Here is a 19566-nt window from a genome sequence, read left to right as displayed (position 1 = left end):
ATTTTTTTTATTTAACCTTTAGCCTAGGCAAATCAGTTAAGAACAAAATTCTTATTCACAATGAAGGACTACACCGGATGACGTTAGGCCAATTGTGCGCTACCATATGGGAGTTCCAATCACAGCTGGTTGTATTACAGCCTAGAATCGAACCAGGGTGTCTGTATTGAGGCCTCAAGCGCAGATATGCAGTGCTTTAGACCACTGCGCCACAAATAATCCAATAGTAATAAAACTAATGCAGAAAACAGTGCCACCCAAAACCTGAGCTTCATCATATGAAACCTATACAAAAGCTTTTTAATATCTCAAAAACATTCATATTGTTTAATGTATTCATTCTGCAATTGTTGCTCTTGTCAGTCCCTTTATTCACTCTAATTTGTCTCTGTTGCTCTTTGCTCTGATTGTTGTAATCTGGTTGTAACACTGGTTTGTAAGGTTTACAATTTACAATTATGACGATAATGACGACAAAACCTACTGTCAAGCGCTATTGCTGTACAAAGATGAAATATTTGAAACATTCCCTCGCTGATCCTTCCCTCACAATGCAGTCACATCATCCTTGTCTCTGCCTCCCTCACTCCTATCTTCAGACCAGATGGCACTACCAGAGAACTGATGCAGGTCTATCAGCAAACCTCCTCCTCCACTTTTTTCTCCTCCCACTGCTCCCTCATTACTCTCTCCATCCTCTTTGCTTTCCCACTTTTCCTCCATATTCTCCACTCTCTTCTCCTCACACTCTCTTTTCTCTTCCTTCTCGCCTGTGAGCTTTGCTCTCTCCCTCAGGTCACAGCCCTCCATGCTAGAGTAGTCGTCCGACGAGTCATCCCCTCCGTCTTCCCTCTCATCGCCCTCCTCCTCCCCCTCACTTTCCCTTCCCTCGCTCCCTCTCTCCACATCCCTCTCTTCATTTTTGGGTTCCTCCTCTCTTATGGCCTCCTCATCCGCGCCGAGAGGCCACAGCCGGCGCCCAAGCCGCACTTCCAGGAACCTGACCCCACCCATGATCCGGTCCCTGGCCCCATCCTGCCCATAGACCAGTTGGTGGACTGTGTACTGGCCATTAGTCTTGCGGTTCAGCCACATGTACAGGGAGATCAGGAGGCAAACAAGGAAGACCAGGATGAAGAAGGCGATCAATACTTTTCTGGTGGATGTGGTTTTGTCATATACGTTGTTCATGCCTAGAAGTGAAGAGTAAAATTGGAATGACTGTTTAGACTGACATTTGAAAGGGACATTTGGTTGGGATCTGAACGCCAAATTAATCTGGATCTAAGGGGTTTTACACTGTCTGTATGATTCGGATCCTGAAGTGTTTGTTTGGCCTGATCTGCACTGTAACAATTATATTTCAATTGTCAAACCGAATTTAAATGGAATCGACCCCACCTTGACGGTCACAAAATACAAGTCTCTTAATCTAAAGCTGTTCAAGTCCAGTCATGCTTGGCCTTTTATTAGAACAAAATAAATCCTCTCAGAATTTCAAAACCATAAATCCACCCTTATTGGGGTGAACGGGTTCAGATAGATTTGATTTCGCAACGTACCTCTTCAAATAGTTATCCGAAAAGTTGAAGGAATCCAAGGCCAAACTCTGCCGTGAAGGAGATCTAGTTTACTGGAAATTGAGGGCGCTCTTTTCTTTCAACTGCAGCTGATCCATACATAGATGTATTACTGGATCTGTAAATAAAGTATATGGATCATTAGTTACCTACTGCCCAAAACATGTCAATATCCATGCAGCAAAATCTTTAAAACAGATAATTACACCTTAAAGAAATATATGTGGCAGAAACGTAGATTTTCCCACACTTTTTTTAAAGGATAAAGTGAGGCCTGTTTTGAATGCAGCCTGAAACCTGCCTATGAATAATAATACAATAAATGTGTCATTACACCACAGAGGTGTTTGGTCAGGTGTCACGGTGACTGATTATAAATGGTTCTGACAGGAGTCATTTCATGGTAGTTGACGTGTCATGTCATTGTTGTATTGTTCTGTACAGTGTACTGTCACTATATATGCAGCATCCCACACATTCAGACACAGGAAGTGTCTGTGAAGCCATGATTCTGCCTGAGTGACTCACTAACAGGAAGCCAGCGTACTCTTTCTCTCTCTCTCTTTCTCTCTCTCTCTCTCTCTCTCTCTCTCTCTCTCTCTCTCTCTCTCTCTCTCTCTCTCTCTCTCTCTCTCTCTCTCTCTCTCTCTCTCTCTCTCTCTCTCTCTCTCTCTCTCTCTCTCTCTCTCTCTCTCTCTCTCTCTTTTTTACAGAAAATCTACATTTCCGCCCCACATATTTCCATCTACCATAGCATCCTTCGCTTTATTACAGGTGACAGTTTTAATATGCATCACTGTATCCTGTATAAAAGGTTGGCTGGTCCTCATTAAAGTCCCGTAGATAATTTAATTACTCCCTTATAATTTACAAAGCTCTACTACCCAAGCTTCTAACATACCTCACTTCACTGTTAAAATGTAAAAATATGAGACACCAAACCCGTTCACAGGGATGGTTACCTCTCGAGGTTCCACTAGTACATACCGATCTAGGTAAATCCGCCTTCAGTTTTAGTGCCCCCTATTTTTGGAATAGCCTGCAAAACTCCCAACATCTAGACTCTGGTGCCTCTATGGCAGTTTAGGACTTTAATGTTGAATGAATTTAATGTGAATTGCAACTGTTTGGATTCAATCTAAATAATTGTATTTGTGATGTTTGAAGTTGTAGTGTTGATTCTGTAATTTGTAGTTTATTTTATTTTTATTGATCATTTTGAATTTGTTGTATTGTAAATGAGACCCTGGTCTCAATAAATAAAAGTTTCATTTTTTGTTGTTGTTTCAACTATTATATGCATAGATATGGATGTCAACAAGTTATTTAAAAACATGCGTTTTGCAATAAGTGTACCTGTTCTCCCTCCCTGACCTGTGTGGATAGCTGACACACTGAACACTAATTGAATATAATAAAGAAGACTAACAAATATTTCTAGTTCATACATGAATGCAATTGGATTCATATATGTGGACGTGTTGTTTCATATGATGTACAAATGTGACATTCTGCTCATCAGATGAAAGTTATTAACAAAGCACACCTAATCTCAACTAGATTACCAATTAGACTATGCAAAATATATATATATATATATTTTATTGAACCTTAATTTAACTGGGCAAGTCAGTTAAGAACAAATTCTTATTTATAATGACGGCCTACCGGGGAACAGTGCCTTGTTCAGGGGCAAAGCGACAGATTATTACCTTGTCAGCTCGGGGATTCGATCCACCAACCTTTTGGCTACCTGCCGCCACAAAATATGATAGTCAATCTTTTCTCTCTCTTTCTACATTCTACAATGCCTTTACATTTCTGCATATGACCTTACATGTTTTCACATGTAATAGGCAGTCATGGTACAGTATTGGCGCGGAGCATAGATGAATAAAGATCCCACTGTGCAATGTGCTGTTAACATACTCCATCTGTTTATATGTCTATTACCTATGCACCATAAATTAGTACAGATAATTTAAATGTTTAAATTAAAAGCCCACTTGATATGGAAGTATTAACTACACTCTTTAGACCCGAATACAGATTCTTACTACATTTCTGAAAGTAAATAAAACAGGGGCACAGACAAAGAGTTGATGTGACAGAGAAAATAAAGACAACGTGAAAGGAGAGAAACAGTGGTGGTAGGGAAGTGAGGAGGAGATGTGGAAAGAGATTGGGAGGAGATTGTGAAGCTGAGGATGGACATGGAGAGAGTGGAAAGATGATACAATAAATGTCAGATAGAAAACGGAAAATTTGAATTATGGTCAGTAGATTAAAAAAATCTATAAAACTCACCAATGTCTTGCTTTAAATGAACATGCTTTAGGAGTTTTGAAAAAACAGACACCCAGAGAGGAAGCAAGAACTCACAGGCGTGTCAGTGGTGGAACTTTCTTTTTTTTAAAGAAGGGCATGTAAGAAATAGAGCAGGAGGGGGATATAATGTGGGTGGAGAGAGAGAGAGAGAGAGAGAGAGAGAGAGAGAGAGAGAGAGACAGAGAGAGAGACAGAGAGAGAGACAGAGAGAGACAGAGAGAGGGAGAGAGAGGGAGAGAGAGACAGAGAGAGAGAGAGAGAGAGAGAGAGAGAGAGAGAGAGAGAGAGAGAGAGAGAGAGAGAGAGAGAGAGAGTAAAGCGCAGAGATTAGCAAATGTGCACCCAAATATAGAAAGAGGAAGGTGTAGTGTGCTTTCATGTATGACAGAAGGTGTGACAGTTGGCGTAGGTAAGGTTGTGGTTTGGTTACTTTTCAAGTAAACCTTATCTAATATGTCTCCAATATGCTATGGAATTTATTTGTACAGCCATAGGAAGTTAACAGCTGCAAAGGAACCCACCTACAGTATGAACATAAGATGCATAAAGTGGATTAACATAACTGGACCTACTGATTCTGCTAATAAACACAAACTCTCATCAATGCAAACTCTAAGCAAGTGAGATGTGAGATGTATTTGAGTTGCACCAGGTCCCATTTTGTTCTATCCAGACTTACACAAATAATATGTATACATCTTTTTTTATTTGTTTTAAACAGTCAATGCATGGTTAGAGTTGAGTTTGTCCGCTGAAGTGCAGAACCACTCAGCTGACACTGCAGAGCCCAGAAGCAGGAAGTGAATGATGGAACACGGGCAGGTTCAAAAGAAATGCACAGAGCTGATGTGCTTTCAGCCTTGAACCACATCCTGTTATGTGCTCCACTGGCTAGTACAAACACTTCACCAGACACTACTGGGTACCCATTCAGATTCTGTATGTTTAAAACCTACTAACAAATGCACTGTGTGGTCTCTTAATTGAGTTTGATTACATTTCAGCAATAACGTTGTGGGAGGACTACACTTGATGTTCCATTTGTAATGCAGAATTTCATTGACTTCTTTCCAACGACTCTAATTTTCTTCTTTCCAAAGAAGCCCCCTTCTCTGAGGAATCAATCAGAACAGCCTTAGTAACATGCTTGCTTTACCCTGCATGATAACACAAGATAACCACTGTGTCACACAGTGTATCATAAACATTCATGTACTGTTTTTAATATGAAACTAAATAATTGTACTACTGGTTGTAAACACTGAGTGTACAAAACATTAGGGACACCTTCCTAATATTGAGTTGCACCCTTTTTGCCCTCAGAACAGGATCAATTCGTCAGGGCATGGACTCTACAAGGTGTCGAAAGCATTCCACAGGGATGCTGGCTCATGTTGACTCCAATGCTTCCCGCAGTTGTGTCAAGTTGGCTGGATGTCCTTTGGGTGATGGACCATTCTTGATACACGGCAAACTGTTGAGAGTGAAAAACCCAGCAGCGTTGCAGTTCTTGACACAGTCAAACCGGTGAGCCTGGCACTTACTACCATACCCCATTCAAAGAGACTTAAATATTTTGTCTTGTCCATTCACCCTCTGAATTGCACACATTCACAATCCATGTCTCAAGTCTTAAAAATCATTTTTTAATCAGTCTTCTCCTCATCTAAACTGATTGACATGACATCAATAAGGGATCAGTGTTCACCGGAATTCACCTAATCAGACTATGTAACGGAAAGAGCAGGTGTTCCTAATGTTTTGTGTACTCACTTTTCTATTTTTGGTGCGTCAATACACTGCCTTATGAAGTAATTTCAATGAGAGCTAAGACTTCCTGTCATGTGACCTGAGAGGGTTAATAAGTGGCCATTCTACAACCGCAAAAGAGGAAAGACTGTTTATTGGAAGAGTCGCACAGTGGAGTGTCATTTTCATCCCCTATTGGTTCACAACCACACAAAACATGATGTGTAGTATGACAGTGCATAAATAAATATGAATCTAGTAAATAAATTAATCGTGATGAGCTTGATGTGAACTAGCCTGGTCCCAGACCCATTTGTGCCGTCTCGCCACCTCTTGTGGTCGTTGTCGACAATACAGCCAAAAGCAGATCTGGGATAAGGCTAGATATGAACTGTACCCGAGGGCTGCAAAACGGTGAAGTATAAACTGCTTACAAATGCAAAAAATCTAAATGTAACACAGTGAACTATTATTTTCAGTTCTGTCTAACAGTTGAGCATTGTATGCCCTTTCTTTCCTATCTTCAAATACAATCCACAGCTGCTGCTATATTAGTCTAAGACAATGGTATTCAAAATCGTTGTCAAATCGGTGTTCATTAATTGCCAACTTTTTGGGGGGTAAGATTATAAAATGGAACAATATACAAACTTTTTTGAGAAAGATAATTTGAAAAATACAATTTTATTGGGTAAATGTATTGTGGATGGTTGTGCACGTAAAAATCATAATGTACAGATTTTAAGGTTGTTATTAGTTTTCGAGGTAGGGTCGAGAGATATACTTGCGGAAAAAAATGGGGTCCCAGCTAAAAAAGTTTTGAATACCACTGTTCTAAAACGATTATATTTAGTTCTACTGACTTGGAATACATCATTCACACAGTTTGTAAAAACTCCTCAAATTTCATTGCAACTTTCTTTAGTTCTGTGCCTCATGACACTCATAGAACTGCTATGATTTAAATGGTATGATATTAAGTTTGTTCTACTGAGAACACATTTTCTGAGGTAACACTTTACTTGAGCTCTCTGTTATAAACTGTCATTGGAGTTCACAACACCTTGTGACAAATTATACTACATGTTGCTAGTCAGTCTGCTTTTGGCTTCACCAAAGGGGGATCATTCACCTAAGACAACTTAAGTTGGAGAGCACAAATTTAGTGTTACCTTCTCTTCGAAGGCAAAAAATGTAAATACAAATCACACAAGAGATTAACAACATACATGATAGCAATCATTTAAGGTACCTCCAACTCAAGTCCTTCACATCATTTGTAAGAAAAAGCCCCATATCAAAAATCAACATTATTTGGAAATTGACCAATGTTTTTTCTTTATATGTCGATATAGGCGCCATACAGCACAGTTTAATACAACTTACCCAATCGCAATTAACCAGTGCAGTTTTGTAAACAGTATATATCAATTTTAGCTTAATACCAATGGTCCGACTTCATCTCTTCAGCTAATCTAGGGTAAGAGATTCCTATGATGGAATGGAAAAATAATGTATAGATGCATACATGTACAAATGTATAAGCACGAATAATAAACTGGAGTATGACGTTTGATATGCATCACGGTTAGCAGCTCTAACTACCCGATTAAACAATCCCTAACGGATTCACAATGCGAGTGCTTCAATGAGAGCAGCAACAGGAAATGATCTGCCTATCTACTTGACAACACTTGTTGAGGGTGCATTCATATTATACAAAATAATATAGACAGATGTGCCCTTTTGTAAATGTGCCAAATTAACATAGACCTTTGTGCCAGTTGTCATACAGTATGGCATAAGGATTCGTGAGAAGGCTACAATTGAATCCTCATGTCTTAAGTTTTGTAGTGATACACAATATTGGATACTTAAATGTGTACACCTTCAAATAGTGTCACCATTAACGCTCCTTAATAAAAACCGGTAACATATCTTACTGCAGTATGGAAGTCCTATGCAGATTATCCCCCTTCATCCTATATCACCCACTATACAACTGAATCAGCATCTAAAGAGTTGTAGGGTGCATCTCAATGGTGTTTCCTTATTTTTTCGTGTCCTCCTCTCTACTCACCTTCTCAAAATGCATTGGAGAAGGTCCTCTGAACCTCTGGAACCTCTGACCTTTTCCTCCAACACGTTTTGAGGAGGCGAGGAGAGAGGAGGACACGAGGAAATACAATTGCGATTCACCCGCAGAATCCAATTGGTCTCTGTACACCTTCACTATAATAGTTCACCTTATTCTCGACCCCTCTGTGATTCCCACAGTTTAGTAACTCAGCTACACTTCACTACATCCTCCCACTCCCACACGCACACAGCTTAAGGTACTGTTGTTGATTCTAGTAAGGCTATGGTCTATGGAGTTTTAGTAAGAACGCCCTTCGGGTGTAGTGGTGACGCCCCTCAGCCAATCAGACGTCCCCGTCCTCGATGCGGGCCAGCTGCCTCTCCAGCAGCTCGATCCTTTGGCCCTGGGCCAAGACCACCGAACGTAGGGCCTTCACCTCCGCTAGCACCTCGCTCAGCACTTCCTCCTGGAGTGGGGAAGAGGGATGGATGGATAGGGCGAGATGGAGGTTAAGAAGGAGAATGTAGTCACAGTAGCAGTCAAAAGTTTGGACAGACCTACTCATTCAAGGGTTTTTCATTATTAGTACTATTTTCTACATTGTAAAATAATAGTAAAGACATCAAAACTATGAAATCATGTAGTAATCAAAAAAAAGTGTTAAACTAATCAAATATATTTTATATTCATCAAAGTAGCCACCATTTGCACACTCTTGGCATTCTCTCAACCAGCTTCATGAGGTAGTCACCTGGAATGCATTTCAATTAACACGTGTGCCTTGTTAAAAGTTCATTTGTGGAATTTCTTTCCTTCCTATTGCGTTTGAGACAATCAGTTGTGTTGTGACCAGGTAGGTGTGGTATACAGAAGATAGCCCTATTTGGTAAAAGTCCATATTATGGCAAGAACAGCTCAAATAAGAACAGAGAAACAACAGTCCATCATTACTTTAAGACATGAAGGTCAGTCAATCTGGAAAATTTCAAGAACTTTTAAAGTTTCTTCAAGTGCAGTCGCAAAAACCATGAAACGCTATGATGAAACTGGCTCTCATGAGGACCACCACAGGAAAGTAAGACCCAGAGTTACCTCTACTGCAGAGGATAAATTCATTTGAGTTAACTGCACCTCGATTGCAGCCCAAATAAATGCTTCACGGAGTTCAAGTAACACACATCTCAACATCAACTGTTCAGAGGAGACTGTGTGAATCAGGCCTTCATGGACGAATTTCTGCAAAGAAACCACTACTAAAGGACACCAATAAGAAGAGAAGACTTGCTTGGGCCAAGAAACATGAGCAATGGACATTAGACCGGTGGAAATCTGTCCTTTGGTCTGATGAGTCCAAATGTGAGATTTTTGGTTCCAACCGCCGTGTCTTTGTGAGATGCAGAGTAGGTGAACGGATGATCTCCGCATGTGTGGTTCCCACCGTGAAGCATGGAGGAGGTGTGATGGTGCTTTGCTGGTGACACTGTCAGTGATTTATTTAGAATTCAAGGCACACTTAATCAGCATGGCTACCACAGCATTCTGCAGCGATATGCCATCCCATCTGGTTTGCGCTTAGTGGGACTATCATTTGTTTTTCAACAGGACAATGACCCAATACACCTCCAGGCTGTGTAAGGGCTATTTGACCAAGAAGGAGAGTGATGGAGTGCTGCAACAGATGACCTGGCCTCCACAATCACCTGACCTCAATCCAACTGAGATGGTTTGGGATGAGTTGGACTGCAGAGTGAAGGAAAAGCAGCCAACAAGTGCTAAGCATATGTGGGAACTCCTTTAAGACTGTTGGAAAAGCATTCCTCATAAAGCTGGTTGAGAGAATGCCAAGAGTGCGCAAAGCTGTCATCAACGCAAAGGGTGGCTACTTTGAAGAATATAAAATATATTTTGATTTGTTTAACACTTTTTTGGTTACATGATTCCATATGTGTTATTTCATAGTGTTGATGTCTTCACTATTATTCTACAATATAGAAAATAGTAATAATAAAGAAAAACCCTTGAATGAGTAGGTGTGTCCAAACTTTTGATTGGTATTGTACATGATAACATCCTAAATCCACAAGGCACTACACAAGTCTACTCAACACTTCTCTGGCACTTCTATGTCGTACTCATACCTACAGCTCTAACCTCTTATTCATACCAAAACAGAAGAAAACAGACCAAAACAGGGAGGGACTACCTGAACTTGACCAAGAAACTCTCGCTCGTTGCAAAACGTTGTCGGTTACAAAAGTTTTGCTACGGTTTGCACTAGTGAATACACCCCTGCTATGCCTACTGCTATACCCACCTACACCCAAACTCCATTCTCACCTCTCTTTTCACCCTATCGGATGCTCCTTCTCCTTGAATGACCCTTTGCTGCACCACCCCCACCCCCTCGCTCTCCGGCTCCCTGGTTGTTGCGGTGGGCATGGCGGCCTGCTGGGGGACTGGGGGAGAGTCTGTCCCGGAGCCCTGTGACGACAGCTTGGGCTTGTTGCGGAGGGTGTCCCTGTTCTTGGAGGGGGCGACCACGTAGCCACCGCTCAGAGAGACCAGCAGGGGCGGCGCATCCTGCCCGGCAATCCAGTCCTCGGCCAGAAGGGAGGGCTCCACGCTGGCCGTGTCCGGGTATAGGTCCCCCTGGAACAGGTCTGACTGGGGGGCAAAAGAGGGAGGGGGTCACAGGGAGAGCGTTTTAAGTCAAATTCAGTCAAGCTTGACTGGTTCCAATATCCACATTAGCATGCCACTTAGTGTAAAGCAATGTTTTGGGCATGCTAGTAATTGGGGTTCTAGTATGGCTATTTGAACATAGTTCTAGTCATAAATGAGGAAGGGCTTTTGTTTCAAATTGTGTGCATGGCAGCTTACCTTCCGTGGTACCGTCATAGAAATGGGCTCTACTTTCCTTTCGTGCAGTTTGTAGAACCTGCAATGAGAGAGAGACAGAGAGAGAGCAAGAGCGAAAAAGAGAAAGAAATGGTGAATGAAAGAGAGTGAATTAATTAAATAAATAAATGATTTACAGTGGGAGGGCATGAAAGAGGGAACGTATGAGGTGGAAATGAGTGGTGAAAAAGAGAGCAAAATACACTGAATACACTGAGAAACAATTCAAGTAATAACCATAAAGACATGCTGAAAAACCTGTTCACCTGGCAATCTCACACTTGTTGACATCCACGCCCCTCTTGCTGAGAAAGCCTGCTCCTCGCTGGGGCTCTTTACTGCTGTACAGGCTGAGGAAGTGGACATAGGGCGATTCGTCCGTCACCTCAAAGTACCGGATGGTGCAGTCCCCCTGAGAGTGATCAACAGATAAACCGAGCTAAACCAAACATACGGTGGGGAGAATTGATCACTTGACACTAGCTGAATTTGTTATTGAAAATGTTGCTTGGAAACAGGTGTACTGTACCTTTCCACACAGGTAGACCATGTTGGTGTCAGGGTCATAGTAGGGGAGGAGAACGCCATTACTGGTGTCCATCTCCTGCACTGCCATTGGCTCAGACATATCCCTCTGCAACACACAGATACAATCATTAGAAGATCCGGTCAGTGTGTGTAGCGAACCCCTCAGTGCTGTGTGAGTTGAGTCAACTGAAAATAAACAGGGTTGACCTGACCTGTACTGTCATGATACCTTAGGTCACCACTCTCCTCTACCATACAGTCAGAGCATTGTTTCTGAGGCGTCAATGTCTCATACACTCCCATAGGACTTTGCAAAGTCATGTTTATGACATGTATCCATCTATCCGCCGTACCGTATCCCACAATGCTAGCTGCCTCTCGCTCATGCGGCTGAATCCGGTGGTCAGGATCTTCCCGTCGGAGAGGAACACGGCCCTCATGGGCCTGGTGCCGTCATGGACCTTCTCTTTCACCTGAGACACACACAACATCACAGGTGTTATAAGGGAAGGTAGAGTCAATGTCAATAAGTCATTCTATGTACAGCCTGTAGTTAATGTAGACATACAGTGCCTTCGGAAAGTATTCAGACCTCTTGACTTTTTCCACATTGCTACGTTACAGCCTTATTCTAAAAAAATATATTTTTATTTTATTAAATCCTCAGCAATCTAAACACAATATCCAATAATGACAAAGCGAAAACATGTTTTATTAAAAAAAAAGCTAATTGATAAACTAAAAACAAATACCTTATTTACATAATTATTCAGACCCTTTGTTATGAGACTCCAAATTGAGCTCAGGTGCATCCTGTTTTCATTGAAAATCCTTGAGGTGTTTCTACAACTTGATTGGAGTCCACCTGTGGTAAAATCTATTGATTGGACATGATTTGGAAAGGCACACCTGTCTATATAAAGGTCCCACAGTTGACAGTGCATGTCAGAGCAAAAACCAAGCCATGAGGTCGAAGGAAATGCCCGTAGAGCTCTGAGACAAGGCACAGATCTAGGGAAGGGTACCAAAAAATGCCTGCAGCATTGAAGGGCCCCAAGAACACAGTGGCCTCCATCATTCTTAAATGGAAGAAGTTTGAAACTACCAAGACTCTTCCTAGAGCTGGCCGCCAGGACAAACTGAGCAATCGAGGGAGAAGGGCCTTGGTCAGGGAGGTGACCAAGAACCCCATGGTCAGTCTGACCGAGCTCAAGAGTTCCTCTGTGGAGATGGGAGAACCTTCCAGAAGGACAACCATCTCTGCAACACTCCACCAATCAGGCCTTTATGGTAGAGTGGCCAGCCGGATGCCACTCCTCAGTAAAAGGCACATGACAGCCCACTTGGAGTTTCCCAAAAGGCACCTAAAGACTCTCTGACCATGAGAAACAAGATTCTCTGGTCTGATGAAACCAAGATTTAGTTCTTTGGCCTGAATGCCAAGCGTCGTGTCTGGAAGAAACCTTGCACCATCCTTATGGTGAAGCATGGTGGTGGCAGCATCATGCTGTGGGGGTGTTTTTCAGCGGCAGGGACTGGGAGACTAGTCAGGATCGAGGGAAAGATGAACGGAGCAAAGTACAGAGAGATCCTTGATGAAAAGCGCTCTGGAGCAGGTTAGGACCTCAGACTGGGGCAAAGGTTCACCTTCCAACAGGACAACAACCATAAGCTTTGGGCCAAGTCTCTGAATGTCCTTGAGTGGCCCAGCCAGAGCCAGAGCCCGAACCTAATATAATATCTCTGGAGAGCCTTGGAAATATCTGTGCAGCAACATTCTCCATCCAACCTGACAGAGATTGAGAGGATCTGCAGAGAAGAATGGGAGAAACTCCCCAAATATAGGTATGCCAAGCTTGAAGCATCACACCCAAGAAGACTCAAGCCTGTAATTGCTGCCAAAGGTGCTTCAACAAAGTACTGAGTAAAGGGTCTGAATACCTATGTAAATGTGATATTTCTGTTTTTGCTTTGTCAATATGGGATATTTATTGTGTGTAGATTGATGAGGGGGGAAAAACATTTTAATCGATTTTAGAATAAAGCTGTAACCTAACAAAATGTGGGAAAAGTCAAGGGGTCTGAATACTTTCTGAAGGCACTGTATCAAATATGCTGTATTTACAAGTGCTGATTAGCTGCAGCCAATTTAGCATGGCAAAGGTCACTTTCTTTCAAAAAAGGACATTATGTGAACAAGGTGGTGCTTATTTGCTTTGGTCTCCTGTGTGTTGTTGAATTTCTCCTTGAAGGATAAGGGAAGTTTTATGGTATTTGGTACTATTAATTTGACTTATTTCAATTCATTTGCATGCGTGTCATTCATGGGCTAGACATGAAGCACCTTGAGGACGGTCCCCCGTCGCGGGTCAATGACACGCAGCGCCTTGTCCTTGCACACGGTGCAGATGGCACTGCCCTCCCGGTTCCAGCTCACACTGTAGATCAGGTCTGGGTGGGCATCGGCTATCTGGTACACCAGCTCCCCCGTGCCCACGTCCCACACGCACACCAGGTTGTCACAGCCTGAGAGCGAGAATGAGAGAGAGTTGCATCAGTCAAAAACAGCCGTGAACACAGAATCTGGGAGAGCACAGACAAAACTAAGTTCACAGAAGAGGGTTAAAACGCACGCTACCAAGCTTATTTTACCGAAACGTCGATCTCAATAAAAGTTGTAAAATCATGTGTTTTTTTAAAGAGTTCCCACAATAAATATGGATATGCAAAACATTCAAATAATCAAAAGGATATAGAGACGTAGCATCTAAAAATACAGACAAACATACAATTACTGGCACATACTAAACGTATAGACATACCATTCTAAGTAACACAGACACATACATAGACAAATCAATTGCTTTTGACTTTTGAAACCTTCCGATGTCCTCTTGAAGGATACTCAGTTTCCCATTAACCTTAACTACATTCTCCTTTAAAACGTGCAGCACATGCTGTTAATTGCAAGGCAGGGATACTCAATTCCTGGCTTGCATAATGCATTGGGAATTGAACGGTCTGTCATGGAACACCTCTCCAGTACGTTTAAAGCTGTCCTTCAACTCTCACTGTTTACCCTGACTGACTACCACATCTTCCCTTTCTCTGGAGGGCCAATGTTTAACACATGGGTGACTAGGACTACATGCTACCATGACTCGTGGCCAAGCTATGTCCCAACACTATCAGCATGTCTATTTGCAGTTGTGACTACATTCAACACTTCCCCCTAAAAAAAAAAACCACATTTCCTCTTTCTCAGACCACGGACCTATTATGCATAAAAATCAAAGTCCTAGCATAAGCGGTCTCACATTATCATGACTGGTGGTGACCAACGTGTGTCATAATACTATCAATATGTCTAGTCAACCTTTCCTTGCAGCTTTAAGCACACACATTCACTGACATAGGAGCCATTGCTTGTGAATAGTGACCTGGATAGTCCAAACTTGCACAGACATACACTGTTCGAGGTGAAGACATTGTCCTCTGCCATGTGTTGCCACGAACCATCAGTGCAGACGATGTCGCTCTATCTGACGTACGACAATGAGGTGCAGATAGATTAAGTTACCTGCAGTTAGGAGGATATTGAAAGCTGTCGGGTGCCAGGCTAGGATTCCCACTCGTTTACTGTGGCCCTCCAGTGTCACCACGGGCTCTGTCATTGGTCCATTCAGCCCTCCTTCAGGGATTTGCCACACCTTTAATAGACAGCACAACCAATAACAATGCTTTGTTACAGGGGTAGAGCATACAGATGACCCTCCCTCCCATCGGCATACATCTGCTGATCTGCAGCATTTTCAACACAGATATGCCCTCTTGATAGTAGTCATAAGGCCATCTTAGAGCAGCGCATGTTATTTACTCCTTTTAAAACACTTATGACTATTCATCCAGCTTTATGCCATCTTACAGCCCGTCTCAATCAATGCAAAGGTCTGGACAAATGGTTGAACCTTTTCTCATAAACAATAGTGAGCTGCTACGGGTTGCAAAGCTACCGGTAATTTAACAAAGTTACCAGAATCTTCAGTAAATTTGGTAATTAACCGATAATCTATGGTAACTTTAGTAATTTATGTCCATGGGTTTCTAGTGGATAGACCAAATGTTTCAAGAGAAAATAGCCTAATTAATGAAAAAAGTACCTAATCAACAACGGCATTTTTTTCAATGAACTCTGCAACTCTTCCAACTAATAATTATTATTTAAAAAAAATGTACAACACCCACCAATTTGGCGCCAAAACATTTACAACAAAGACATAGTCAAATAAATAAAAGTATGTAAAATAATATATAATCATATTTTACCTGATAATTAAAGACACCTGAGAATCTGAAGTATCCAAAAAGGACACTAGATTTCACCTGATACAATTCCCCAAAACTATTTAAAGTTAACAAAAATTCTGGTAGTTTACTAGTAAACTTCGAAAGTTTCCAGTAATATACCCTCCCTTTGCAACCCTATAACTGTTTATGTTTTCTTTTTAGAGGGCAGCTACCTTCACATCACCACCTACCTTTACAGTGCAGTCCTCTGAGGCACTGGCGATGACGTTGTCATCATGGGGACACCACTGGACATCCAGCACTGGAGCTGCGTGTCCACACACTGTGGGTGTGGCCTGGTCAATTCTGCCACTCTGTGGAAAAGAAGCAGGTGGGCATGGTCATCATCATCTGGTTGGCACAAAACTCCAGGTCAGTGGTTTTCAACTGGTGGTCTGTTATTTGAAAAAAATATTGGTTGGGAGTATCAATGGCGTTATAAACTATTTTTAAGTTACTTTTCACAATGCAAATGGTTTCTTATAATAATAGGCCTTTAATCTGTTACATTTGTCATAAAATTACAGGGATACGATATCAAGATAGGTGGGCACTTTCAGGGTATTGATCCTAATCTTCCATCTGAGAGGTTTGATGCCATGGTGTAGTGGATGGTATATGCCATTTTTTTTATTTAACTAGGCAAGTCAGTTAAGAACAAATTCTTATTTACAATGACGGCCTACCCCGGCCAAACCCGGACGACGCTGGGCCAATTGTGCGCCGCCCTATGGGACTCCCAATCACGGCCAGATGTGATTCAGCCTGGATTCGAACCAGGGTCTGTAGTGTCGCCTCTTGCCCTGTCATGCAGTGCGTCACTCGGGAGCGCATATACCCACTTATTTTTTAGTGGGCATTGCATATACTCACTTCTTAATCCCCACCGTGCGTATCAAAGTAGTGTAGTAGAGGTATATGCTGCATCAATTAATAAGTCTGATGGAACAAATCAGAATGTTTTGCTTAATTTTTTCACATTTTAGGAGCAGCACTGTGCACAGGGCTATAGGCATACACGCGAATGTTCCATAATGTAATGTGCGGGAAAACACAGTATACGTTTCGCACATGCGAGCGATTTTATGGACAGAGATGGAAACATCCGTTAGAAATGAAAGCGGGAAGATCTAAAGATGCAACGACTATCATGGGTTGCTAATACGACCAGGATGCCGCCTTTGGCTGCTACACAATGAAAGAAAGTTGAAAGAAAACCAACAGAACGCATATGAGGAAGTGCCTCCATGTTTCTATAATGGGATTTTGGCTATAGGCTCCTTTGAAGCAAAGTAATACATGGCTCATAACATTAAGCAAAACGTCCAGGTTTCAAACAATTAAGGAACAGGAAAAATATAATGATGCTAATGATGGGCCTAACAGTCTTCTTAATTAAATGTTAACTAGCTACAAAGTAGCCTATGCCTACCTGGCAGAATGATATGATTATATGCATCAATCAAGTGGCCATTTGTTTTGCAAACTCAATCTCATGTGCTACAGAAATACTGCAAAACAAGCAACAGTGCTAGGTACCTGTGCACTTGAATTAAAGGGTAACTACAATCAAAAATCAACATTTTGTAGATTTTTCCCAGACATCGAAAGTGGTCTCCTGATGTGGTTTAAGCATTTTTATGTACTTAGGACCACCAATTTTGCTGTTTTTCTCTTACAAAAGTGTGACTGAGAGCAAAAAAATCTAACTTAGTTGATTAAACTAAACATAATTTATCAGTTTCAATAGTAGGCCTACTATTACACTACTCGCACAGTACAGCTTAGGTTGGCCGGACTGAAAGACCAACATGGGATGTATCATTTTAGGTCATTCAGAGTACATGCGACTGTTTCTCAAATTATTTCTCATGCATGGCACCTTTCCTTTGGCCGGGCGGGCTGATTGGAAAATTTGGGGCAAAATTTGATTGTACCAACTTCTCCAGGAACCCCTGGGTGGATGCTTAAGTGTGCTAGCACAAACCTTGTTGAGTGGCAGAACTAGGAAGGCCCCCCCTCCACCTGATTCGATGACGACTGCGGTGAATTTGGGGTTCACAGCGCAGAGGGGCCCGTCCCATGTGACACGGGACACTCGGACGTCATCGATGCAGTGCTCTGCCTTCCAAGCCTGGGCGAAGACGTGCCTGAACTTGCTCTGTCTGACCACACCTCTTCGGAACGACATGACTGTGAAGAGAGATATTGGGAGCGTTCGAGCGGATCACTTTTGTCAATTCGGTGACCCAGTAGTAGGTGTCAAGAACTGCAACACTGCCTGGTAGTTCCCGCTCAACAGTTTCCCGTGTGTATCAAGAATGGTCCACCACCCAAAGGACATCCAGCCAACTTGATAAATGTGGGAAGCATTGGAGTCAACATGGGCTAGGATCCCTGTGGAATGCTTGACACCTTGTAGAGTCCATGTTCCGACAAATTCAGTGGGATGCAATTCAATATTTGGAAGATGTTATTAATGTTTGGTATACTCCTTGTATATTGAAATAGTCACATGCAAGTGGTGGTTAAAAAGTATTTGAATTCTGGTGGGGCTAGTTTTGCAAGTCAATACTAAGCCAATGAGTTCCTAAAGTGAGCCATGTTCTTTTAAGAACAACCTCAAGCAGGCTACAATGTCAAGAGTCAAGCTTAACTTTTTTTTTTAAGCCTATCAGATCAAAGTACAGGATATGGCATTGACCAACACAAACTTGTTTATTCAGTTAATCAGTAACATTTAATGAATGTTAATACTGAGGAGAAGGAAGCAAGTAAACATCAGCCAAATTCCCCCATACTGTGAGTCAGTCAGTTCTAAAAAGAACAGTCAAGGCTGACTGGACAAGAGGGCATGATCCGCCTGCAGTCAAAACACAAGGGGGGGACGGGGTAATTCTATAGGCCTATACAGGGTGATACCCAATTCTTTACAGTTGACGCTACAGTATAATCTAATCTAACATGTTAATGTTAACATGTTACATTCCAAAGTAACAAATTGTTTGTAAATTATAATAACATGACGAAACGTTGGCTTGCATCCAAATCATTTGAATGTAGGAATGCCTGTGGGAGTGGCAGGTGTAGTTTCCAAATAGATTATCTGCACAAGGCACATTATTATCAGCATCAACAAGAATTTAATAGATGGGTCGGAAAATGTCCATATAAGGACACAAAATACAACTAAGGGAATGAATGTCACAGACGACAAATAACCTAACGTTAAGTAGCCTACATTATCGAGAAGAGGGTCGACAATGTGTGGTTCTAAGAGATTAGGAAAGGTAAATACAATAGCAAGGTGTTTTACAAAGAGAATGACATTTTTTCAATTACTATACCTCGATTTCAGACAACCTCTTAATTGGAAAAGATAAAAAGGCTGAAGCTAAACCGTGACAAGAGGAAGCCAATAAAATAATCCGCCACCAGCAGTAACTTAATCCTTTGCTATGTTGGAGAGGAGGCTACACAGCCGATTTACTGCGATGGCAGGAAATAATTGTTGTAGATGATTAAACACAGCCAGGTGATTGATGATTAGAGCTCAAGAAAAATAAATACGCGCAGCGCACAATCCCGATGCAAAATTATTACCCACCCAGTTGGTTAAAAATTGCGTATCTGTGATGCAATATTTAACCTGAGCAAGCATGACAAAATTTTCGTAAATGTAGACGAAGACAAGGGAATGGTAACGGCGAATGATGGGCGTGCGACCGAAAAGATGCTGACACTACGCACTCCGTTTTGGAATGATTACTGTTTGGAACAGAAATCCAGACTTCCGCCCCTGGCAGGATATAGTGGAAGTAGCAAGAGAGGAAGAGGTGAAGCGAGAGGGTTTGCTCCGCTCAAAATCTGTTCACGAAAATAATACCACGTAGAGAGGATTTTTTTGAATGGAGGTCAATGAGAGAATGTCGAATTTGGTCAACAAAATCATGTATTGCTACTTTCCTACGTGAGGCTTATTTAATGGAATACAAGTTTCGTAATGTTCAGGTTGTTACGAAAGCACTGATAGAATTGGACGCACGTGACATTTCA

The 19566-nt window shown here is 41.8% G+C and overlaps 2 protein-coding genes across 3 annotated transcripts; both read right to left on the bottom strand.

Annotated features, from left to right (window-relative positions):
- Positions 1-17: 17 nt before the first annotated feature.
- On the bottom strand, positions 18-4029 carry si:ch211-119e14.1 (uncharacterized). Its single transcript, XM_055900558.1, has 3 exons — positions 3888-4029; positions 1563-1698; positions 18-1193 (listed from the first exon to the last, which is right to left on the bottom strand). Exon 3 carries the CDS (start codon positions 1189-1191, stop codon positions 547-549), a length of 645 nt encoding a protein of 214 aa, XP_055756533.1. The 5' UTR covers positions 1192-1193; positions 1563-1698; positions 3888-4029; the 3' UTR covers positions 18-546.
- Positions 4030-5793: 1764 nt separating this feature from the next.
- LOC129835149 (coronin-1B-like) lies at positions 5794-19327 on the bottom strand. 2 transcript variants are annotated; one of them, XM_055900555.1, is made up of 11 exons: positions 19118-19327; positions 17498-17703; positions 15702-15824; positions 14744-14873; positions 13508-13689; positions 11517-11636; positions 11165-11269; positions 10902-11047; positions 10618-10675; positions 10075-10401; positions 5794-8203 (listed from the first exon to the last, which is right to left on the bottom strand). In XM_055900555.1, the coding sequence occupies exons 2-11, from the start codon at positions 17699-17701 to the stop codon at positions 8081-8083; spliced, it is 1518 nt and encodes a 505-aa protein (XP_055756530.1). In that variant the 5' UTR covers positions 17702-17703; positions 19118-19327; the 3' UTR covers positions 5794-8080. The 2 variants fall into 2 exon arrangements, with proteins under 2 accessions (XP_055756530.1, XP_055756529.1); XM_055900554.1 differs by having other exon boundaries at positions 18858-19326.
- Between the last annotated feature and the right edge of the window lie 239 nt (positions 19328-19566).

This window comes from Salvelinus fontinalis, chromosome 36, assembly GCF_029448725.1.
Source record: "Salvelinus fontinalis isolate EN_2023a chromosome 36, ASM2944872v1, whole genome shotgun sequence".
NCBI lineage: Eukaryota > Metazoa > Chordata > Actinopteri > Salmoniformes > Salmonidae > Salvelinus > Salvelinus fontinalis.
Note: the sequence above shows the minus strand (reverse complement) of the source record. Positions and strands in the feature narration are given on the sequence as shown.

Bases quoted from the DNA above. Each gene is read 5' to 3' on its own strand.
- si:ch211-119e14.1 (XM_055900558.1), bottom strand. From the start codon at position 1,191: ATGAACAACGTATATGACAAAACCACATCCACCAGAAAAGTATTGATC.
- LOC129835149 (XM_055900555.1), bottom strand. From the start codon at position 17,701: ATGTCGTTCCGAAGAGGTGTGGTCAGACAGAGCAAGTTCAGGCACGTC. The intron at 11,637-13,507 runs GTGCTTCATGTC...TGTGTGTCTCAG, and splicing joins GACGGGGGACCGTCCTCAAG to GTGAAAGAGAAGGTCCATGA. The intron at 11,270-11,516 runs GTACGGCGGATA...TGTGTGTTGCAG, and splicing joins AGCTAGCATTGTGGGATACG to AGGGATATGTCTGAGCCAAT.